Genomic DNA, 24,396 nt, shown 5'->3' with positions numbered 1-24,396 from the left:
AATTTAGCTCGCCATTCCCAATTTTGCTTTAAAGTAAAATGGAAAGCATCTTAATCCCTCAAAAAGGAAGCAATTAAAATATTCCACAAACGTGACGAAAATGATTTGAGATCTTACAATTTAAGGGATTGGTTTGATTTTTCTTCATGTGGATAAAAAAAGATGAATATATGACATCCACTAGTGAAATATACCCATGTTTAAAATTTGATAAGCCCAAACCGTAAGGCTGACATAAATTTAAGTATGCACTCACGTCCTACAATAAAATGTAGCTTACAAGGTTTCAGTTTGAGACCTGAAAACGAAAGTTAACAAGAAAGACTTACACGAGCCCTGTAATTTAATGATGAATTTACTCAACAGATAAACGATTGCTCCAGCATCAGTTAAGTAAGGTGACACGTTGATACCTGCTGGTGCGTTTCAGCTGGCGAGCTTAAACTCCCTTGTGTGTCGTAGAGGTCAAATGAGTAATAAAATAAGAATCAAGAGCTCGATAGCTGAGGAGTGAGAGCTTGTTCGTCAAGGCTTGTGGAGCTTGAAGCCAAAGACTCGGGGAACATAGCTCTGTGTCGGCTTTTGTGGCTTGAGATGCCCATAAGTCATCAAGAACAGATGTGGGAATGTTGTTCCGAAATACGATCCATCGATATCTTTGACAGTCAAGGAAATTGTATCTAAAACGATGTAAAAGGATGCTAAATGGTTTCAAACTATCAATAAAGAAATTATTTGAAACACCATCAATCAAGAAACCATTATAAAACAGTTCCCTCATTGAGTGCCTCCCCATGGGCCATTATAGAGATTTTATACACACGGTCAATACAAGGGTATAAAACGAATTAAGAGTTGTAAATCTTCTTTGCGCCAAAGCACAACATACAACACCCAAATTGTTTAAATTTTCTATCATGCTTGTGGGAGAATTGAACTGTCCATCCCATCAGATAATTGGAATAGACTCAGGAGAGTGTTTATTCAGTAAGTCGTGCATAATAAAAGAGATATAACTTATATAGATCGAAATTCACACAAGTATTAGATCGTGAATTTGACCATGACCGTGGCACTTAAATTCTCTTGTTATTGCATCATATGCGAATCTGGCATCTACACGAATACCAAGAATCTGAGCGCATATGTCGCATAGAGAGTGAAGGGACAGAGTTACAATGGATAGATGCACCCAATATTAGCATGCAAAAGAACAACACGATTAAAGAATCAAAGCAAGAGTACAATGTAAGGAGGATACTGCCTTGGTATTTGGATCGGGGGTAGTAAATATCTTCACATTTGGGACAGTATATCTTCACGGTACTTGAGCGGGGGATGTCTGATTGTCCCACTGGAAGGCAAGGTTGTCCAGAGCAGTAAACTCTAGGACATCTACCAAAGTCGTAGCTTTTGTACTTCTCCAACTGTTCTAAGTTCAAACTCAAGTTATAGAAGACTAAACCAACACACAGAGAGAACGGTAGCTAACCTATAAATGAAAAAACTTATTCATGTTACCATTGCAGCCATTCCCTTGGTTGTCAAAATGTATCTGACATGAATCAGGCCATAGAGCATTTCTGCAGCTGATTCTACCAATTCATTCTGTTCCTCAGTAAACATATCACCTACATGAAGCCATCATGAAGATCACACTGATGAAAAAACCTTTTAATTTTTATATAAGTAATTGTAAACACATGTAAATTATAATAAATTTAGAAGTAACTTTATAATATAAAAAATAATTAAAAATAATAACAGTTCTACTGTCAGAGCTCCAGAATTTAACAAATGATCGATTCTAAGGCTTCAAAGCTCGAGCTCGACTCAAAATGGTTCTAAAGCTGTTAGAGTTCGACTCAAGAAACTAGAAAGTACTGGAAAAACTCGAGAAAGTGTCGAGTAACTGGCATATTAGGTCCATCCTGACAACCAAATAGAATCATGATCCTTCATATCATAATCTCGACTAACAGTTCAGTTTGGAAAAAAGCTCTTTTCATTTAAACAATTCATGCGACTGAGTGCTTTCACCATACCTAACAGAATCGTGTTTCTTTCGACATAAAACAACTTAAAAGGACAGTCAAGACCACAATTATTTAGGGTGCAAGGCACACTATGGCGCAACGGTGTCATGCAGCCTTTGGCGCAAGGCAAGGCGCGCGCCTCATCGAAGTGAGGCGCACCATGCAAATTTTTTTAGAATGTGTATTATGAAGTGCATTTTACTACAATATTAATATTAACAGCAACAAATTTATATTTCACACGTTATTGAATAATAATATAAATCTAACGCTCATCAGCAATACCTGACATAAATAAAAAATAATTTCAACCATCTAAACCACTAAAGTTCTCTTTGCTTACCAATGTTACCGATTTGCGGTTGACTAAGGACGAGGCACCAAAATTATATTTTTTTAGGTCTTCGGTGCAAATGCAAAGGCAGTAAATTAATTTCAATTGTAGGTGCGGGAAACTAAATGCAGATTTGGGGAATTAATTGCATCCAGTAAATTTAGGGAAGGGAAGGTTAATCGCAAGGTTTTAGGGTTTACGACATGCTGGTAAATCACAATTTATGGTGATTGTGTGTACTGGGCTTAAGCTATTTATAACCATGATGAAAACAACAATTTAAAAAAGGCAATAACACCACTATGCTTACCATGAGAAGATTCAACATCCAGAATTAGGTCAAGCGCATAATCATAATAGGGAACCTGACCGCTCAACCCACATAAGTTAAAATCATCTTGAATATATTCATCATCAACCTCACAGAAGAACTCATTTCCTCGCAAGTTGCAAAACCATGAAATCCAAGATGTATCATCCCCATCAGAGCCACTGACGTCAGACTCTTCACTGTCTGTCTCAGACTCCTCTGAAAACAATAGAATACAAAATCACATTCTTTTCATTTTTAATCACTATACAGCTGCATACACAGCACACAAACAAAAACATAAACATATCTGTCCACAAGTGTACAAAACCAGATTCTTATATGCAAGAATAGAAAAGAAATCCACTGCAGATCTCGTCGAATGTCATTCACTCTGGACTCAAGTGCAAGGTGCGTGGCGAGGTGCACAAAAAAAGGGAAGAAGAAAAAGGAAATCTAGTGTTAAATGCAAGGAAATAAAAGATTCTAAACGGTGTTCTTTTTTGTCTGTCTGACTCATTGTAATCATTCTATTTGCTAGATAATCTTACTCTTTAAATAACGGCTATTACAAAATAAAGTAAAAGTAAAAAGGTGTCTTGTTAAGGAATCAACATCTTACCAACTTCAACCGAACAATCACCTACCATATGGTAGAGTTTGATTTAGATACCATTTAAGGATCGAATAGATCTTATAGGTTCATATATTAATGAGAGGAATACTACTCCAATCAAGGTAAGGGAAAAAAAGTGAACTTGACCAGTCCACATTTTAAGCGCCCCATTCATTATCGTTTCGACCCACTAATGCATTAATGTACAAGTCCTACAATGAACGCAGCTATCTTGTACAACCCTCAAACGATCCTTAACTTATATGAGGCACCACTACATGATGCTTTGACCACAACATAATCCTTACCTCAACATTACAAAAAAAATCTTCAGTTTTAAGATCATAAAAATGAGAGCTCACAATTACACAGATTGCAAAGGCATCTCATGCAGTTATACCCTATACTACATCAAATCATCACATAACCAACTAATCGATCTTACAATCACAAGTGTCCTTAAATCTGTATTTTAGGCCCAAATTACAATTGCAAAATTTAAAAATACTCTTTCTACTTAAATGATGATCCAAAATACAATTACTCTCACCCATTCACCAAATTTCTAGGTCATTCCTTGTCCAACCCACAGAACATACAAAGAACTTTGATATTCGATATATCAAGTCTCATATTCTAAAAAAAAATTGATTTGATTTTTTAGATATGTTAGTTTATGCTCTTCACTTCCATAAAGAGTGCCCTTGGCTTTGCGCTTAAAGCCCAGGGACGCTCAATTACCATAAAAGCACTGGAATAATCATGTTTAGATCAAAACACAAATAACTTCACAAAAGCCAGTTTTATTTAGGAAATCAATTTGTCAACATTGATATCCGCGGTTCGCAATCTTACTGACAACTTTAGTTATCCATCATCTGATCCAGATCTACCAATTTCACAAGATAACAGTTACTGATGCAGAATAAATATGTCGCTCATCACTTGAATTTCACATACTTTAGAAAGGCGAGAAAATCATGAAAAACAGTAACCACAAATGCACTAAATTGAAACAATTTTTTTTTAAAAAAAACTAAGGAAATCAATCACCCACCTACGGAAAACAGTTCAAAAAAGAAAATAATCAACCTCAACAAAATAACCAAATTACCATCGGAGCATTTGTTCTTGCTAGTATTGATGGTAGATGAAGATCTATTGTCCCGGTGGTCGATACCCTTTCCGGCAGCCGCGGTGACGGCGGAGGTAGACGTGGTGGTAACGGCAGCACCCTTGTTTCTAGATGTAGAAGGAGACGACCTCTCCAGATGTTTGTCCAACGCATCGTTGATTCGCTTCCGATCCAGTAAATCTCCCCCGCCCTTGGACGAGCCACCTCCCCCGCGATCTCTGTACATATTCATCTATATCCGTAGAAAAATAATCAAACCCTCTACCAACCCAGCTGCATAGATTCGTGCAGTGCGTTTGCCGCGCAAGAACGAGACGGAGAGAACTAGGGTTTTCTTTCTCCTTACACAAAGGCGAGAGAAGAGAGAGAGAATGGCTCAGCTGGAGCCTGGAGTGGAGTTGGTTGTTTTCAGAACGATTGGTCTCCAAATTTATTTATTTGATTTATAATTATATTATTATATATCTATTACAATAATTTATGTTAATTTGACTCGAAAACATATCAAATCCGATAAATTCGAATATGAATTAAATATTTTCATAAATCGACTCGATCGATTTACACATTTTTCCTATTCTGATTTTTTTCTTGCTTTTCCTCAAAATTTATATCGTAAATTATTTTTTCCCCAACAAAAAAAAAAAAATAATTGGGCCTAATTTGCACTTTGGCCCGTGAACACCTAATTTGCACTTTGGCCCGTGAACATCTTCATTTGGGCCTAATTTGCACTTCGGCCCGTGAACGGTTGCACCCCGGTCTGATTTGTTTCTCTTCCTCGTACTTCCTAATTATTTGACACACTCAAAAAATTTAGTTAACACGACAATTTTTAGTGTCTTTTATGTAATTTTGAATTTGAAGGGCTCGAATGTAACTATGCCTTGCGTGCATTCAGTGTTTGTCTAGTGTAGAGGGTCAATTCGACGGGTTGGATCTGAGTTGAATAATAATATTATTCAAAAAATACTCAACTCGAACCTAAATCAACCCGATTAACCCTAATTCATTAATTAGGTAAGTTATAGATTTGACGATATATTATGTTACACACGCAATACCTTTTATTCTTGTCCCCTATTGAAGTTATTTTCCTTCTTTATTTTTGTTTATAATATTAGCAGGTTAGATTATATTCAGAGGGGGTTTGCAAGCATCTTTATAATTTTTGAGAAAATTAAGGAGTAAAATTGTCACGATAAATTTTCAAGGACTAAAAATATCCAAGCCCTAGAGTATAAAGACTAAAACACGTTTTCCGTGGATGAGAAGCACAATAATCATCGAATACATAATACAAAAAACTTATCCAAACATATAATTTGAGTTTTTTTCACTCATAGAATACTAAAAATGTTTTAAAAATATTTATCTAAACGGATGCTATTAGTTTAGGGTGTTGAATAAATTCTCTGACTGCATGGAATTCAATCTTGTACCCATATCATTCAAATATAATATATCAAACAAACGACCCAAAAATATTATTCATAATACCATGCAAGATTTGAAATTCTGAGCAACTGCAAAGGATAATTTGTCAACCTAAACTAGTTTACGAATAAGCGATGAATTTAAGATTTTTTAAGAAAATAGCTAAGAATCCTATAGCAAGTTAATCTGCAAAGGATAATTTGAACAATGCTTTATGCTGGTCATGCAAATCTAAGGATTATGTATTTTAAATATCATAACATAGAAATTTCGTCGTACATTTCGAAATTATGGAGGGAGTAATGAGCTGTAAGACCAAAAATGGATACTGTGACCGTGTCCTAAGAAAACTACAAGTAACATTCTACCAACCAACCCAAACTTTCATGAGAATAAAGACCGATTTTTATTGCGTTCCAGACGCGCTTCCCTCTGCAAAGAGAAAGCACAAAGGATATTTGGTGAAATAAAAACAAAAGCAATTTTGAAACGAAAATATCAAGAAAGAAGAGAAGGTAAATATGTTGGCAACTATGGTTGAGCTATGTACCTCCTTTTTCTTGCATTCCTTGTAAATGTCAAAATGGTCCTTGACATTTACTCTTGTCAGTGTGATACATTTCTAAGCCTGCAATAGAGATGAAAGAGAGATAATGTTGAAATTGAAGGAGACTTCCCAAGTAAGTCCGTGTATAAAATGCATGATCTGTGATGGAGGAATCATGGAAATAATTGGTCCATCTGCATAGACTAGTCCGGGGAAAAAATCTAGAATGTTGAAAAAAAAATCACTAGCCGGGTAAGGTTTTAAGATTAGAAGAGGCAGTGGTTAGCCATACTCAAACACTATACGTAAACCATGCTTTTCTTTATCTTGCATATATAACGAATAGAACAAATAATCTTTTTCTATACGAAACATTATATTTCTTTGGGTTTACTAGAAAGTTATCATGAAGAACAATGGAAACATTATATTTCATGAAGTTGATTAAGTAATCCGCCTTCGATATGTCCAGACATTTGGAAACAATATTTTCATTCTATAGGATGCCGTACATGTGAATGATCTTGGATTAAAGGAGTGTGATGTTTGCAAATTTGTCCATCTTCTCTCATTCAAAGCAAGGTTTCCAAGGGTTAAGTTTTGAAAACCATATCGAACCACCAATTATACTAAATTCTCCAGCGTCTGATAAGTGGTCTACCAGAACCAATTACTTGTTTGCAACAACACTCAAACACCATCAATAGTTTAGAAAAAAGAGGGAGATATAATGGATACAAATTGTAAAGACTCCTCAACTTGGCTTCAAAAATCAGTGCTCATCGAAGAACACAGTTGATCACAAATATTACTAGTTTGGAGGGCTCGTTGCAAGAACACCGGTGCTCCACCGCTCAATGAATTTGTACTACCAAGTACCAATTATCTAATCATTATGAGACACGGGCGATTTTTAAAAAACACTTGTAATGATTACAATTTTTTTTTTCCAAATCTTAAATAGAGTATATCCATTCAACTATCAACAGAGAATCAGTATGTACAGCTTGACATGATATTATGGGCAGTGAATCTACAAATTCACAGTCTGTGCCAACTGAAGATAATCACAACACAAATTTGAAAGAACCAAAAAATAAGCCCACCATCGTTTTCACTCCGATATCCACCCCTTCCAAAGACTAGCCTAACAAACACATAAATTTTGTGCCCTTGACAAAAGCCTTGATCCCAGAACTCCTTCCAATCAAATTCCACACTAACAATCCATTCAAATTCGAGGAAATACACAAATCATGGATTTTTAAGAGCAAAGAATCACAATTTCTACATAAAAACGACCAATTCGTCGAATAGAAAAGACCCGAAAATCAAAGCGAGCATCCGAAAGAAAGGAGACAACAGAAGCAAAGGTCTTACATTTAAGAGATGCAGTGTAAGCGGGATAACATTCGGAATCGGAAATTCGAGCAGGACTCGGATATGCGGCTTTCGATGTTGCCATCAGGACTCTCTGTTTCTTCCAAAAGATCTCGCTATTCAATTCGAGTAAGAATATAAATACAGGTCCAACTGAATTGGGCTCTATCTCGGCCCAACTAATTCTTCTGCGCCGGATAATATTTTTGAAAAATTAATCTTGGACTTGTTTGAAGGGCTGTCTTAATTACATACTGGTAAAAGATATCTATCGGTCCGTTGTTGAATTTATAATTGGCTCGAAATCGAGTAGCTAACTGGAGAAATAATAAAACCTAATATTTATAAGAAAAAAATTTATAATGTTTGGTTATTATCTTTGTTGAATTTGTTGTGTTGGTATTCAAATATGACAGGAAAAACAAGAAGAAAACAATGAATATGGCTTATAGAGGCAAAGTGGTGAACACTTTCTCCTTAGGAAGAATTTGCTCATCACTATGTGCTTAAGGTTTGCGGCAATCTTTTCCCAAGATACAACTACAACTCTTGGATAATGAGAACTCAAAGATCTCTCGGCAGCGCAGACCCCTGCGCACAGGTGCGCCCCTGTTACTGTTCACCGACTTTTTTTCCCTTCCGGTTTCCGTCCCTTACATGTTCCGACTACTCGTTTGAAGTTTTTTCAACATCCAGTGAACTCGTTTCGAGTTTAATTCAGAACCACCGAACTTAATATTCGTTCATTAAACTTCGTTTTTCGTTTCGAATTTTTCCAATCAAACACATTGATTAATTTACTTAATTTCCATTCATTAAGTATCAAATTATCCAACAGAACTTTAGAGAATTAAATGCATGTCTACATTGATTATATCCCGAATATATTGTTTCCTTTATTATGATATTTCAGCGTTATGACACGTGCTCACCTAATAGCGGAGCCACATACGTGGCTCAATTTTTTTTAAAAAAATTTATATTTAAATTTTGTATAATTTTAGAATAATATGATTTTAGCTCGGATACATCAATTTAAAATATTAAAATATTCTAGAGTTTAAAATTTTAGTATGGACAAAACCATATTTCTGGCTCCGCAATTGGGCTCACCTATTCAAGGAGCTCCACTCGGAGATACCTAGTTAATAAGTTATCCATGTGATGAGCTAAGCTCGTGAGATTGGCCATTTATAGAGCATCAAGTTTGTCACCCGATGACCTTCGAAATCAGGTCGGGTGGTACCGTTACAAAATACGTGGAAGAGCTAACTAACCGTCACGAGAAATGGTTGGTAGACCTCCCGATAGAGGCAAGCAGCCTTCTGAGTTACTCGAGAGGTGGGCTTAGGTCTGGCTTGTGGGCTCTTTGGGTCGTGCTATATTATTGACTAAACGTAAAGATATCTCCTCCTTGATGATTTGGGGTTAAAAACTAGAAATGTAAGAGTTAAAGAATTAAGAATCTCATTTACAAACTATCATTCAGAAACATAGATAATAAAAATTACGGCTTATTGAATATACCAAAATAGCAAGAAATGTTGACGAGTGCAAAATATGTTGGACACACATTGTAAAAACATATGGTGTTAATGTATTAATTCCCCTACATATTAGTAATGCCCAGGCCACACCAAAACCTAGATCAAGTTCTTTGAACTAGCTCGAGAATCACCCAAAGTAAGTGATGTCCGAGGAAGAGGAGGTCGGATGGTCTGTAGGTATGGATAAAAGGATGAACTCGAATATTTGGCAACCATGTTCCCAGGAGCTGAGGATTTGGGGTTAATGTTATGATAGTGGAAGTGGGGACTAACTAGGAAGGTAACCGAGGTTAGAGGTGGGCAATCGAATCGGGTTACCCAACCCAAATTCGAACCGGATCGAGTGTATTTTTGGGTAAATAAGGTACCGGACGAATTTTGTGTCCGATAAAATACAATAATTTATCCGAAATGTTTATATGCCTAATAAGCGGTTATAAATAGGGATGTCAATGGGTCTGGGCCCGCAATGGACCCGCCCCATCTGGACGGGTTTGGGCATATTAAATGGGTCATAGGGAGGGTCTCGGGTCTAATTTTTCAGACCCATCTAGGTATGGGGCAGGTCATGGGTCCTATAATACCCGCCCCATACCCACCTCGTATATGTAGATATAAATATTATAGGGTTTTAGTTTTATTAATTTTCATTTTTTAGCAACCCATTTTAAAGTCAACCATAGACATATTTGATTCTTTAAGTGAATTGAATTTTTAATTGGGTTGGACTTTAGTTTATTATCCAAATAGGTAGATCAATTATAAATAAAACCCTACACCACCATAACTATTAACTACATGCTAATATCTCTTTTTATGTAATTTTTATGTCATAAAAATAATTTGTTTTTTCTTATTAAGTGTGGTTGAAGATATGAATTAGTTTTCTATTGAATTCTATTTAGAAAATTTTTTGTTTCATAATTAGTCATGTGAGAAAAATATTATTGTTTTCATTTTAAAAAAATTCGGTTTCACGGGTCTACCCGGACCCGTTTCGTATTCGGGGTGGGGTGAGTCTGAGAATATTTAACCGGGGTAGGGTGGGTCTGAAGAATATTTAACCGGGATGGGGTGGGTAATGGGTCCAAGTTTTCTTCATGGGTGGATCTTAGGTTTAGTCATACCCGCCCCATACCCGCCCATTGATATCCCTATTGGTGATTCATTTGACACGAATAGGATCCGTGGCGCAATGGTAGCGCGTCTGACTCCAGATCAGAAGGTTGCGTGTTCGATTCACGTCGGGTTCAATCCCCTTCGATGAGATCCCTCTTTTTAGTTAATTTTTTTTTTAACTATTCAACTTCTGTTTTTCATTCTGCTTACATCGCAACTACCGCAAAATTAAACGTTGACTGCAAGGCACAATTTTTCGTTCATTTCAATCAATTACTACAATTTAGTGAAATAAGTTTTATTTCATTATACTTTATTTTCTTTCATAAGATAAGAAAACTTTTCAGGTTATCTTTTCCTGGTTGCCAATTTTGATGGAAAATTAGTAAAATATCATTCGGGAAAATCCAGTTAATTAGCCCATGGCTGCCTAAATCTGTAGTTGCACCATTCTTCAGTCACGTGATCATAATGATTCATCCAAGTCCATGTTTTCAGACATATGTCTCAATGGCATAAATCGGAAAGTTAAAAATTTAAAGCAAAAAAATTCTTCCCCTCCTGCAATTTTGGTGATGTAATAAAAGCATAAACAACTTACAAAGTCTTGGTTACAGAAGAAATCAGAAAAACAAATCAATATAAGAAAACTAGGGCGGCTGGGATAAAACGAAAATGAACAGAACCCAAGTAAATTAAGAATGCAAAAACATGAAAAGGGTCTAAACATAATGGGAATATAATAGATTTAAAGGCTAATTTACAAACTGAACTTAATTTAAGACCAAAATTCAGTACAGTAGTTTACTGGTTTACTGGAGGCCTTGTTCATTTTTCAATCTTCAAGTTCAAACCAAAACCATAATGACTCCATCATATTTAAGCTCGGACTTTATCTGAAAATATGAAGATTATCAAGCTGTGAGATCAAGTAGCACAAATACAAATCCTTAGCAAGCAAGGCTCTTGTTAAGTCTAAAAACTACATCCTTTAATAGTTACTGCAACCTCTAAATTTTCAGTCTCTAAAGCAAGATTCAAAATTTTCGAAGCATTTGTAACAACTAACAAGTTTTTCCCACAAATATGGGGGGAAAAACCATTCAAGACCACCTTATTATAAGGAACAGGTCGAGGTTAAATTCCTTTTCAACTTCAACCTCTCTGTTCTTATACAAATATCTCCCATTCACACAGTTGTCTACTTCTTCCACTTCGACAGAAATGTAGGTAATATCATGCTAAAAAACGGTTCTCAGTCTCCGCTACCCACGAAGTTCGTGAAATACACATTCATAACTTCAAGTTCGGTCGAGTTTAAATATTGAAGAACGACCAGCTCTATCGTACACATTCAAATAAAAACATAGCTTTTAGACACAGAGCAAAGTTAAGCTAATCAACTTAGGAACAAGCGATAACATATCCCTAATCGGCTTCCTCATGCCTAGGCAAAATGAAACAAAGAAATTTTAACTTTCCAGTTACCAACATAAAGAGATTCATAGTTCAAAATATTCGACACTCTTTGCTCAACCAGTGTACAGTGCATAAAGCAATACCAAATCCCTAGCACAGATGCAACTCAAATTCTAGCTCCAAAATCCATTTTTAGCACTAAGGTACCAATAAAGAAACAATATCAACTCCACTCGGATGTTGAGCACAAAAGAGATCACTATCTTCAAAAGTAATCATAATCTAGCTCCTACTCAACTTTCGTGCTCAGGAGATGACAATTTCCTCGCCTTTTTTGCGCGTCTCTCAGATATTGTTTTAGCAAATGCCTCCACGATCCTCTGTTGCGATTCAAGTATCATTTCCGTCCTCTTCAACTCCATCTGCATTCTCAATTTCTCCATCTGCCGGGCCATATCCATTTTTACCTTCTCCGTTCTCATAATCCCCTCTCCTAGGGCTTGTATAGCCTCCACAATCTCACCAACACCAGCAGCATCATCTATTTTTTCGATTGAAATCTGAGCAGCACGCTTCCCAGAATCACTATTCCTAAGAAACCCATCCTTCAGAATCTTAGTCCCGTAGCCAGTAGCAACAGAATTAGTAAATCTAGGGTTAGGGTTATTATGATATTGACCATCGATGTCGTTGAATCCACCGTACGCTTTGGACATGGCGGGCCCGGCTGCTACCATACCGGGGATCTTGATCCGAAACCCAGATGAAGACCCATTACCTGCAGGGCCTTGATTATCGAAAATATCGACACCCTTCTGATTCTTACGATACAGATCGTTAATGCGCTTGACGCTGTTTCTATGGCCAAAATCATCTTCCTCATCGTCCGAGGAAGGTGGAGTGGGGTTACTATGACCCTTTTCCATGGCGTGCATGCTCTGGAAGTGAGCCCACGACGAGGAGAAGCGGCGTACGCCTCCGTGTGCGGCGGCTCTCTGGATCTCGGCGCGGTATCGCTTTCGAAGCTTCTCCATCTTGTGCCGACACTGCACGGCGGTCTTGGAGGGGCTGGCGTGGAAACCTGACGCGACATGATCGGCCACCTCTTGCCAGTGGTTGGCCCGGAGGTTTCCGCGGTTCAGAGAGTACCACTTTTCTTTGTAGGCGTCGATGAGGACAAGAGTTTCCTCCGGTGACCAGCACGGCGGTGGGAGGCGGCGAGTCGTAGGGGGCGGCAATAGCGATGGAGGGGAGGGCAAGAGTGCCGGTGGGGATATTGTCATCATCATGGGGGGAGGAAGAGGAAGGGGATATGGTGGTAGCCATGGTGAGATGTGGGTAGGATAATAGACGTGGCGGAGGGTAGTGGAGGAGAGGGTGGTTGTAAGGGCATAATGAATGACAGAGGGTGGGTGGGGTAAGGATGTTAAAAGAGAAGAGCGAGGGCGGCGGCTGGGCTGACTTGGGATCTAGATGGATAAGTGGCCACCGCTTAGGGTGGGAAGGCTAACGTGCACCAAGGGTGGTGGAGGGACGTTAACGTGCGCCTTTTTATCCCTAAATTGAACGGCTGGCTTGATTTTTGCGAGCGCCGCCTCTGCCGGGTTTGGTGGCGGGCCGGGGTATGGATCACGCTGGATCGAGAGTTCACGCGGCGGGGCGGGCAAAGGGTTTTTTTATATTAATATTTTTTAAAAAAAATAATTTTCATTAATGTGGATGGTCCGGTTTTGAAGCAAAGGACCGCTGCAGCTTTTCCAGCGCAGCGTAAGCATCCATAAACTGTAGAGTGTAAATGGACGCAACAAGTTTAATAATTTCGACCACTCATTGAGCTTTCTTTATTATAAATAAAGTTTTTATGCATATGAAAAGTAAAATAATCAAAGGAAAAAACAAACAAAAGAATTTATCTATTTGTAAAGTGAAGATTTGAATTTTTTATTGTGTACACTTAATACATTTTTATTAATTTTTTAATTTATACTTAATAATTTTTAAAATTTTATTTTATATGTATTATTTCATTTTTTATTAAAATATTTTGTACTAACTTACTATTTTGACAATTTATCTCAAAACGACGATAAATCGAGGTTCATAAAATCTCAATATTTTCTGTTTACAAGCGACACATATGTCAACTGTTAATGATATTGTAAAAATTAAGAGATCAGACAATCTAGTTTAGATGTTATATATTAAAAATTATTTACACAATCGTGTCATTTCATACTTAAATCATATGAGATTTTACGAGGTTTTACACACAAAAAAAGTTTTTGGTTTTGTTACTTATTAATTATTATACTAGATACCACTAATGTTATTAATTTGTTTATTATCAATATAATATTATTATCTTTTATTATTTAATAATTGTTTTTAACAATAACAATGATTAGTTATACGTGTAAATTTATTATAATTATTATATAAATTGAAAGAATATTTTATTTCTTAATTATTTGTTGATATTGATATTCTCTATTTAAAGTTTTGTCTTTTTAGATAATAAGATTATGTTTAATTTATCTCTAGATTGTTGAATTGTATTCCGATTCTTGATCGCGATTGAACTCTCAGAAGAATCACAGAATAAAAGGAAACGAGGAGAATGAAGAACACAAAGGAATTTACGTGGTTCGGCTACAATGCAGCCTACGTCCACGGGAGAACATCCAATTTTTATTGATCAATATATCTCTCTCTGCACATATTACAACATACAAGACTTTCAAGTTTCTCAGTGCAAGAAAAGAAATTACAATCAAGCAAATATATATTGATCTCTCTATTCTCTCTTGCTCTCTTGTTTGGAGTATCCATTTGTTTGTTTTTGTGTAGAGTCTGGACGAGTGTTGTGTTATTTCCACTATGACCTAGGAAGATATATATCACGCCTCCTTATCCTAGAGTCTTTTTCCTTCATAACTGACCACCTTTATTGGTTAACCTAATGCAACCGCCCTCTAGCTTCTTGAACTTTTTAGTTGTTGCGTCTAGGAGTCTTGGTTTTGGAAGACACACATTCAACAATAGATATTATAAGATTTGCTTTTGATATAGTATATATCTCTAAAACATGATATCTTCTTTAAAAGAGTTTGTTTCCATATTTTATAGGATTTTTTTTATGGAATTGCTTTACGATATCGACGGTTTAATAAAAACTCGTCGCTAATAGCAATGATCATACCAAAAATCGTCAATTTTTTTATAAATATCCGTATTTTTCGATCCATTTTTCTCTACAACACTTCAAATTTTTTCTCTCTTATACGATTTTAGTTTCGACTTATAGTACGTTTTTTGTTTCAATTTTTGGTTAATTTTTAAGTGTTAATTAAGATCCTGAGTATTGTTAGAATAGTCAGATGGTAAATTTTTTTTAAAAAAATATTAAATTATAAAAGTATTTTTTATTAACAAAAAACGTAACGACGGATTTTTATATACCGTCGCTAAACTTAGCGGCGATCGCTAAACGTAAAATCGTCGCTAAATTAGCGATGAATTTTAAATTGTCGCTAAATTTTGAAAATTTAGATGGAATATTAACGTCGTACATTGCACGATGAAGATAATTGTATTAACGACGTGCATATGCACGCCACAAATAATAGTATTAATAGCGTGCACATGTACGCCGCGGATAATCTTGAGCTTTCAATAGCTTGCAGTTGTGCATCGTGCAATATGCGCTGCAGAAAGAGAATTTGCGCGCTGCGAAAAGTCATTTTTGTTGTAATGAACACTCGTGTGGAGTGTTGCTTGAACAGTCTTGACATTCTTTGTTTTATGTGACACGAGACTTGCATCGATGGTTTTATTGAGTGGTTTTAGATACAATTTATTTTCTTGGGTTATCAAGAAATACTATTTTTATGCTTGCCAGTAGCATTGATTTTTGTAAACGATTTACAAGTTTTCTAGTAATAACTTTTGCCACGAGACCTTGTACAAGTATTTATACTTGTACATAATTAAATCTTTCTTATTCGGGTTACTATAGTTAACGTGTGTGTTTAATAATTAATTTTCGCTACATTTTGTGTGCTGGTGTTGACAATACCCAAGCACAACACTAACTTCTGATACACACATCGTAATTTATTTCTTGTTCGTTTATGATCAACAACACCCTTTCAAGATTAATTATTGCAATAATTGTTCTTGCTAGTAGATCAATCGAAATATATTGCTTTTGTTGCTATACAATTTAAAATATTTGAGTTGCATAATTACCACCGACTATAGCTTTTGATAAAGCGACAAATATTTGATCTTACATATATGCTACAATGGGTGCATGAGAATCGAGGACATGCTCCATTTCAATCACAACATATATTAAATATGTAATTTATATTTGAAAAAAATTGAAGAACATGTGATTAAGACACACACTGTGGTGGAGCCACATTCATTGAGCCATGGTGGTCCAATTTCTTTTAAAAACAATTATGTGTAAGTTTTGTATAATTTTGGATTAATTTGATATTAATAGTACAGGTAGATTAATTTGAAATATTAAAATATTCCAGAGTTGAAAATTATTGTTTGAGTAAAATATATATATTCTTGGCTCCGTCATTGGTCACACGTATATAATTAATGATGTACATGTATAATTATGAAAATGCCATAAGTTTCATGAAAACTTTCTCCTTAAAAAAAAATTTCGTGAAGACTTAAAAATCCACACACAAACACGTAAATATGTATAAATCGTGTGAGATTTTATAACTAGCTCCACTAGATCACTAAATTCTTGTGAACTGCGAGAAATAAATCTGTATGCACAACAAAATAAATATAATATACATTGTAAATTGCTAGAAATTCAACAGCAAACTGTAACTTAAAAAACAAAAACAAAAAAAAATTACACGACAACCTCGAAAGAAGAAGAAGAAAGATTCAGAATCCGTGATCATAAAGTAACCACGGCGATTAAAATCAAATTTCTTTTTTAAAAAATAACCCACCATTAGTTAATATATATAATGCTATACAGCAAGTTGGTGGTGTTTTTGATGGGCCGATTCATCTTGAATGTTTACCGATTTTCCAGTACAGAAAGAGGGTTGGTCTTCTGTAAAACCAAGCTTAGGAATATAATGAAGAATCGTAATTTGTCTGTGGAGGTGAGAACAGTAGGCGTGGAAAGTGGAGGTGCTGACATTCAAATGAAACCCTAAACCAAACAAGAGATCCACTTCAAGAAAGTTTATTTCAGTTGTGCTGATTCCACCAATCTTTGCGTAGTAAGCATTGTTGTAGTGCCTGACAAAATTAGAGGGTGTGGTTATGAATAAATTTATTAAGGCCTAATTAATATATAATGTAGTTAAAATTATATGAATCATGATCAGAAAAATAGAGTAGGTCTCTTGTAAGACGGTCTCACGAATCTTTATCTAGGTCAACCCTACCGATATTTACAATAAAAAGTAATACTCTTATTATAAAAGTAATATTTTTTCATGGATGACACAAATAAAAGATCCGTCTCACAAAATACGATCCATGAAACAGTCTCATACAAGTTATTGTCAGAAGAATATATACTTAACCGTTTGATGCGGAAGATGAGATATCAATTGGTTACATATCTTTGCTTGATATTATCATCTTTATATGGTCATATACAGGGGCGGAGGTATATGTGGGGCTGGGTTGGGCTCCAGCCCCACCTAAATTTTTTTTTTTAAAAAATAATTATATTATATTTTAAAAAATTTTTTATTAGCCCCACCTAAGAGTCATAATTTTATATGCACAAGTACAAAAGAACCTTTTTCCCTAAATCCCCGTAAAAGAACTGGGAATCGTTGCTCTCTCTGCCCCTTTTTAAGATTGGACAAACAGAGCCAAGATCAACAGATTGTTAATTCATCCGTCAAGAGGTGGAGTTCGCGGTGGCCGTGATAGTAAGCCCTTTATTCTTTCTCCTTTCCCCATGATTTCTAGGGCTTCTGATTCCTTTTCTGAAATTCGTCGTGACTGAAATCTTAGCTGCAATTTTGATAATTGATTGAAAAATCCAGATGCCCTTGTTATGAATTTATTGTTTAGAATAAATTGCTATTGATGTTGTATGTTGGTAGCCTAATACTTATGTATTCTGCATTTGTTTAGTTGCATCAAAATGGCTATAAGACTTGCAAATGGTTTGAGGTATGAGTTAACTGGCTTTTAGATCCAGTATTTGGTGCCTGTAGATGGATTTTGTAGTTGGGTTCATAAACACAAGTTTTATAATAGTGAAAGAAAGCAAGCATGTCAATACATTGGTATTAGACATGAGTTGAACATTTGCAGTGTTTGTCTCTGTAGGTAGATTTAACTGAACTGAGCTTCTTAGATTTGTGATGCTCCTTGAGCATCCTTTTCTCTTGTCTGTTGTGATTAATTGATAGTTCTAACACAAATTATCGTAATAAGTTCCATAAATTTAGGTAATATGATTTTATGTGACCTTAATTCTGCAACTAATCATTCGAGGGGTAGCCCAAATAAGATATAATGAGAATCAATGATTGTTGAACCTGAAATCTGCTAACTTTATTTTTCTTGGTTTCTTGTTTTGAATCAGCAAAAACAATTTCTAATTGAATATTTAACAAAATTTGTACTCTTCAAAATATTATCTATAGGAAGTCCTGGTCCAATCTGAATAAATTTTTTATGCTTCTGAACTACTACATGCAGTAGAGCAACTTACTCTTTTCTACTGTCCTATATTCTGCTCCCTCTTACAATCTCTGTTCCGTTCTTGAGTTTCTACTGTCCTATATTCTGCTCCCTCTTAAACTAAAGTGATATTTTATGGTGTAGACGGCACCGAGGAGAAAAGAAACTCAAGAATGAAGAAAAGAAAAACCATCGACTCATTTTTTAAACAAAAAGAGCAGACATCGGCAAGTCAGGACCATTCTCCATCCAATATTGATGTCTCAAATCTCAGTGATCAACAGCTTAACAAATCTCCTAGAATTGATGTTGATGTGAGTTCTCTTGAACCTGATCCGGCATTACGTACTCCGATATGGAAATATCTTGTTAATCAAATGGATGAAATTAGACGAGCTTATATCAAGATGGTGCCATATCAACCAATTAAGAAAGAGTATCCACCAACCAAATTTGGAAGTCAAAATCGACGATTCCAAAGTCACTGGTTTAAAAAATTTAATTGGTTAGAGTACTCTCCTTCGAAAGATGCTGCATTTTGTTTTCCGTGCTTCTTGTTTGAACATAAAGATCCTCGTAATCCTGCTTTTACAAGGGATGGATTCAAATATTGGAAGCGAGTTAATGATGGCGATAGATGCGCATTTTTTATGCATATAGGATGTAGTACTTCACCACATAACAATGCTGTGGAATATCTTGATAATTTGATGAATATACCTCGTCATATTGACAAAGTGATAAATGCACAATCTTCAGAAGAAAAACAGAAGAACAGATTGCGGCTTACAGCAACTATTGAAAGCATTCGATGGCTCACTTTGCAAGCATGCGCATTTAGAGGGCATGATGAATCTCCATCTTCTAATAATCGTGGAAATTTTATCGAGATGATAAATTTTATAGGAAAAATGAATAAGAGTATTGGGGATATCGTCTTAGAGAAAGCTCCTAAGAATGCAAAGTATACTTCACCAGATATTCAGAAAGATGTCTTGAATATCATTTCCAACCAAGTGAGAGCCAAGATCCGTAAATAAATTGGGGATGCAAAATTCTGCATTTTAGTTGATGAAGCGAGAGATGCATCTAACAAAGAGCAGATGGCTATTGTATTAAGATTTGTGGATACTGAAGGCTTTTTACGTGAGCGGTTTTTTGCCATTGTACACGTGACAGATACAACTGCTGCAACACTTAAGAAAGAAATATCTGATGCACTTGGTCGTTATGACTTGCATATCCACAACATGCGTGGACAGGGATATGATGGTGCTAGCAATATGCGCGGTTCTTGGAATGGATTGCAGGCTCTTTTCTTGAAAGATTGCTCGTGTGCATATTATGTACATTGTTTTGCTCATCGACTTCAACTAGCATTAACTGCAGCTGCTGAAAAAGAGGTATCCATTTGGTTATTCTTTTCAAAATTGAATTCCATTTGTAATCTCATCAATGCATCTCCTAAACGGCACGGTGAGTTACATTCTGCTCAAAGAATTGAAGTTGCGCATATGGTAGCTACTGGTGAACGTGATACAGGTAGAGGATGTAATCAAATTGGAAATTTATTACGCCCTGGAAAGACTCGTTGGAGTTCTAATTTCGACTCACTTTGTAGCATGATTGATATGTATAGCTCTGTGACTACCGTGTTAGAAAATATTGTGAATGATGGAGCTTCTAATTCCATTCGTGGTGAAGCTAGTGGTGCATTGATTGCGATGAAGTCTTTTGATTTCATATTCATATTACACTTGATGCATAAGATAATGGGGATAACAAATCTACTTTGTCGAGCATTGCAAGAGAAATCTCTAGACATTTTAAGTGCAATGGATTATGTTTCAACGACTAAAACTTTGCTTCGTACTTTGAGAGAAGAAGGATTTGATCTCCTACTTAGTCATGTGAAAGAAGTTTGTGTCAAGTATGACATTGAGATGCCTCACATGGAAGCTCGTTATAAATCTGGTACAGGCCGTTCTTGTCAACATATTGATTCAATCACAGTTGAGCACCACTATCGATTTGATGTATTTACAGCTGTAATAGATTTTCAAGTTGAAGAGCTTAATAATAGATTCAAGGATGAGGCAGTTGAACTTCTTAAACTTAGTTGTGCTTTGGAACCTAAAGAAAACTTTAAGCTTTTTAATGTTGATCATATCTATCGGCTTGCTGAGAAATTCTATTATCTTGATTTTGATTCACAAGATTTGCATCACTTGAGAATGCAATTGGATCACTATAAACTTGATGTTGCTGGGCATGAAAGATTTCAGAATTTATCAACTATTTCTGAATTATGTCGAAGATTAGTTGAGACAAATAAGTCAGGAACCTACGATTTGATTGACAGGTGATTTATATATTTTTATCTACGTCTTTTACTTATTTATCGAATCTGATATATTTATTTAACTGACAGGTTGATTCGTCTTGTTTTAACTCTCCCCGTTTCTACATCAACAACGGAACGAGCATTTTCAGCAATGAAACTTGTTAAATCAGCTCTTCGTAACAAGATGGAAGCAGAGTTTTTCGGAGATTCTATGGTAATCTACATCGAACGAGATTTGGTTGAAAAAATTGATAACGATTTAATAATTAATGAGTTTTATTCTAAGAAGAATCGAAGAGCACAACTTCAGTAATGTTTTAGCTCCATGTTTTTGAAGGTATTAAATATTAAATACTCGTGTTCTATGTTTTCATGAATTCAATGTTTACATATTTTTATTTTGAATTTTTTAGTTAATTATTTATTTTATTAAATACAGCATGGGACGGAGTCAGCCTCAGGTAATTTTAAATCCTGGCTCCGCCCCTGGTCATATATACATCATTCATCGTCTAATCCAACAAAAATTCTTTTGTCTGTCTTCGGTATGTCCAATGATAGAAATTTGCCTATGTTGCTAATAATTTTTTAGGCTAGCTCTTTAGTTGGGAGAGATTAATGTATAATAAGGATTCGTTAACTAATTTAATATCACCCTGTAATTAATAACACAATTTGACATTAATAGGCACTTGCGAACAATTTCAAACACGCATAAGTGATATGCTCAAGTAATTTATTAATCTGAAACAAAATATTAATTATATATATATATATATAAATTAAACAATATAATGTGACATATATGTAATTTTTAACATTTTGTTGGACCGTAGCTTTCAAAAATGAATGCTAGATTGCGACCTAAAACATATATAGCATCCGCACAATATTTGAGTGGCTAGTGTTCCGACAATCAAATTATTAGTGTTGTAAAAAAATAGCTCATTTGTGAAACAGTTTCACAAATTTCACAAATTTATTTTAATGAGACGTACAGTTCGATCTGATTTATATCTATAGTGAAAAGTAATAATTATGACATAAAAAATAATATTTTTTCATACGTCGGGTAGAATTAGAAATCATTCTCATAAAAATGATATTTGAAATGATCTCATATGAGCTTTTTTCTTAAAAAAATATGATGGAATGAGGTGAAAGCTGGATTTTGTCATGGACCTAAACTTGTATTATATTTGTGATAATTACTAATCAAGAAATTAAACGCTACCGATAGCTTAATTAATTAGCCCCAACAAGTATTGCTTTATACTTAATAAGAAGAAGATTATTATAACTAATTAGTTTCTCAATGAAAATAATATTTAATGTTAAAAATATATTTACTAGTCATATATCACTCCCTCAAAAATTTTAGAGTTAGCATTTGCATGATTTTTGAACTCTTGAAAAAATTATACATTAAATCGAATTTTTATTTATTTATTTTTGGTCATCTGATCATCCCACGTTTGCTAGGTCTTCCCCGATGTATAAACCGACCAAGATTTTTGAAAATAAAACTCAAAAAACAAACAAATAAATAAAAGCAATGGTTTCGAGATTAATTATAATCTGCGCTGACCTATCATCCATGAACTTTGCAGAAACCATGACGCTAGTGATGAGCAGCCTGTGTACATTGTAAGAATTGATCTGCAACTCCGGCTGGCGCTGCGTGAACCGATCAAGATAAACGTACGCAACGACGTAGCAAGAAGGGCTGCAATTTGCGTACTTAAAAATTCTTTGCAGATAACTGTGAATCGAGATATTTGACCTTACGAGGCCATGGAAGGCGGATATTTTCTGGGGTTGGAATTCGGGGTTGAGGTCGTTCGATTCCGCAATTCGTTGGAGAAGAGAAGAGAGGAAGGTGATGAGCTTGGGCGTCATGTTCGGGCTATCTAGTTCTGCCATTGTTGTCTAGCTTGAATTTTGGAGTGTTATGTTGTAATGTAAAAAATTAAAGGGGCACTCACCACTTTATGGTCTATATATATATATATACACTACACATATTATATATTGCACATATTTTATTTCGAAAAATTTATTTTATTTATGATATTCTATAAAAATAAAGGAAAAAATTTGTGTGAGACAGTCTGACGGGTCTTATTCGTGAGACGGATCTCTGATTTGGGTCATCCATGAAAAAATATTACTTTTTATGCTAAGAGTTTTATTTTTTATTGTGAATATGGGTAGAGTTGATCCGTCTCACAGGTTAAAATCCGTGAGACGATCTCATATGAGACTCAATCAAAAATTAATATGATATAGATTAACTAAGATGATTTTTTAAAAAAATTGTGAAATATAAAAATTTACCCATATAAATAAATAACATTTTAATAGAATATAAATTATTAGCCAAATAAATTTAATACCATAAAAAAATAGAAAAAAATCGGGTGAAACATCAAGGATTTCTTTCTTGAATGGCTCGAGTTGAAGAAAAAACTTCTATGCATTTGAGCTAATTGTGTAAAATTATTGTTGAATTAAGGAAAAACTTCAGAGAAAAGTAGTGATAATTTAGAACTGTTGCTTTATATATATATATATATATATATATATATATATATATATATACCGACAATATTATTGGTCCTATCGAATATTAATTTTTTTATATATAAATGTTGTCAAGTTGATCATAGGAACAAATTGATGTCACATTTGGTCGAAAAGTTAATTTTAGTATGAATTCCTGAGGAACAAATACACATTTTTAATCATAGGAATGAACGAGGGGAAAGTTCATCTTCATCAATTTTCAACATCCTTTTATTTTCAAAAACCCAAAAAAACAAGCCATAATTTTTTAGTAAATTAGGCCTATCTAATTATACCAAAATATAGCTAGATAGGTATCAAAATATAAGTGCTAGAGAGGTCTATATTTATAGACAATTCTCAGTACTAAATTTACGAATAAATGTTTGTCCTTTTTTTTAAATTATAAATAATGATAATGTTGTAAGTCAAATCTTTTACACCAAATGATAACTCAAATATCATTGTTATAATAATTGTCATTTTTAATAACAATTATATTATAGCGATAGATTACAGTATAATTTAAATTCGTAAACAATATAAAATCACTGTTCGGTCGGTCCGCTCAACTAAGCAATTATTGCATCCAACACTAAAACACCTATATATATAATGCAGCATCATGTGCTTATGATTGATTCTAAGGCGTCAAAATAAATAAGTTGATTTAACCCTTAATTGTTGCCTTAATGATTGATACAAATATTTTATTAGTTAAAAATATGAAAAATTAAATTGTATGGCTCATGCTAATACAGTGATTAAATCTGTTGCCTTGTCATTTCAAATCCCCTTCAATAATTAAGAACATGGAAGCTGCAGTAATATATATGTATTGTGGTTTGCCATATTATTTGACTTTTGATTTTCGGTGCACAAGGGGCCAATTGATTTCATTTTTGAAC

General features: G+C 34.9%; 4 protein-coding genes, 1 non-coding gene and 1 pseudogene across 5 annotated transcripts; 2 read left to right on the top strand and 4 right to left on the bottom strand.

Annotated features, from left to right (window-relative positions):
* Nucleotides 1–230: 230 nt before the first annotated feature.
* On the bottom strand, nt 231–4,852 carry LOC140811979 (casein kinase II subunit beta-1-like). Its single transcript, XM_073170120.1, has 5 exons — nt 4,411–4,852; nt 2,681–2,899; nt 1,522–1,631; nt 1,262–1,427; nt 231–656 (listed from the first exon to the last, which is right to left on the bottom strand). The coding sequence occupies exons 1-5, from the start codon at nt 4,661–4,663 to the stop codon at nt 526–528; spliced, it is 879 nt and encodes a 292-aa protein (XP_073026221.1). The 5' UTR covers nt 4,664–4,852; the 3' UTR covers nt 231–525.
* A 1,257-nt stretch (nt 4,853–6,109) lies between these two features.
* LOC140812044 (cytochrome c oxidase-assembly factor COX23, mitochondrial) lies at nt 6,110–7,928 on the bottom strand. The gene is given in 4 exon segments (XM_073170221.1): nt 6,110–6,300; nt 6,419–6,457; nt 6,459–6,496; nt 7,796–7,928. Coding segments are annotated over 4 exon segments (210 nt in total). The 5' UTR covers nt 7,881–7,928; the 3' UTR covers nt 6,110–6,252.
* A 2,595-nt stretch (nt 7,929–10,523) lies between these two features.
* Nucleotides 10,524–10,595, top strand: TRNAW-CCA (transfer RNA tryptophan (anticodon CCA)). The gene has a single exon. It is a non-coding gene; the product is annotated as a tRNA-Trp (tRNA).
* Nucleotides 10,596–12,093: 1,498 nt separating this feature from the next.
* On the bottom strand, nt 12,094–13,637 carry LOC140812280 (uncharacterized; annotated as a pseudogene).
* Nucleotides 13,638–16,643: 3,006 nt separating this feature from the next.
* On the bottom strand, nt 16,644–22,894 carry LOC140813147 (cyclin-U4-1-like). Its single transcript, XM_073171600.1, has 2 exons — nt 22,512–22,894; nt 16,644–17,169 (listed from the first exon to the last, which is right to left on the bottom strand). The coding sequence occupies exons 1-2, from the start codon at nt 22,844–22,846 to the stop codon at nt 16,893–16,895; spliced, it is 612 nt and encodes a 203-aa protein (XP_073027701.1). The 5' UTR covers nt 22,847–22,894; the 3' UTR covers nt 16,644–16,892.
* LOC140813145 (uncharacterized) lies at nt 17,608–21,599 on the top strand. Its single transcript, XM_073171599.1, has 3 exons — nt 17,608–17,816; nt 18,724–20,941; nt 21,011–21,599. Exons 2-3 carry the CDS (start codon nt 19,683–19,685, stop codon nt 21,234–21,236), a joined length of 1,485 nt encoding a protein of 494 aa, XP_073027700.1. The 5' UTR covers nt 17,608–17,816; nt 18,724–19,682; the 3' UTR covers nt 21,237–21,599.
* Nucleotides 22,895–24,396: the final 1,502 nt, after the last annotated feature.

Source organism: Primulina eburnea, chromosome 14 (genome assembly GCF_022965805.1).
Source record: "Primulina eburnea isolate SZY01 chromosome 14, ASM2296580v1, whole genome shotgun sequence".
Taxonomy (NCBI): domain Eukaryota; kingdom Viridiplantae; phylum Streptophyta; class Magnoliopsida; order Lamiales; family Gesneriaceae; genus Primulina; species Primulina eburnea.
This window is presented reverse-complemented; position numbering and strand designations above follow the sequence as displayed.

Bases quoted from the DNA above. Each gene is read 5' to 3' on its own strand.
- LOC140811979 (XM_073170120.1), bottom strand. From the start codon at position 4,663: ATGAATATGTACAGAGATCGCGGGGGAGGTGGCTCGTCCAAGGGCGGG. The intron at 2,900-4,410 runs GTAATTTGGTTA...TATTGTTTTCAG, and splicing joins CAAGAACAAATGCTCCGATG to AGGAGTCTGAGACAGACAGT. The intron at 1,632-2,680 runs GTAAGCATAGTG...GGCTTCATGTAG, and splicing joins GGATGTTGAATCTTCTCATG to GTGATATGTTTACTGAGGAA.
- LOC140813145 (XM_073171599.1), top strand. From the start codon at position 19,683: ATGGCTATTGTATTAAGATTTGTGGATACTGAAGGCTTTTTACGTGAG. The intron at 20,942-21,010 runs GTGATTTATATA...TTTAACTGACAG, and splicing joins ACCTACGATTTGATTGACAG to GTTGATTCGTCTTGTTTTAA.
- LOC140813147 (XM_073171600.1), bottom strand. From the start codon at position 22,846: ATGGCAGAACTAGATAGCCCGAACATGACGCCCAAGCTCATCACCTTC. The intron at 17,170-22,511 runs GTCAGCGCAGAT...TAATTTTGTCAG, and splicing joins GCAAAGTTCATGGATGATAG to GCACTACAACAATGCTTACT.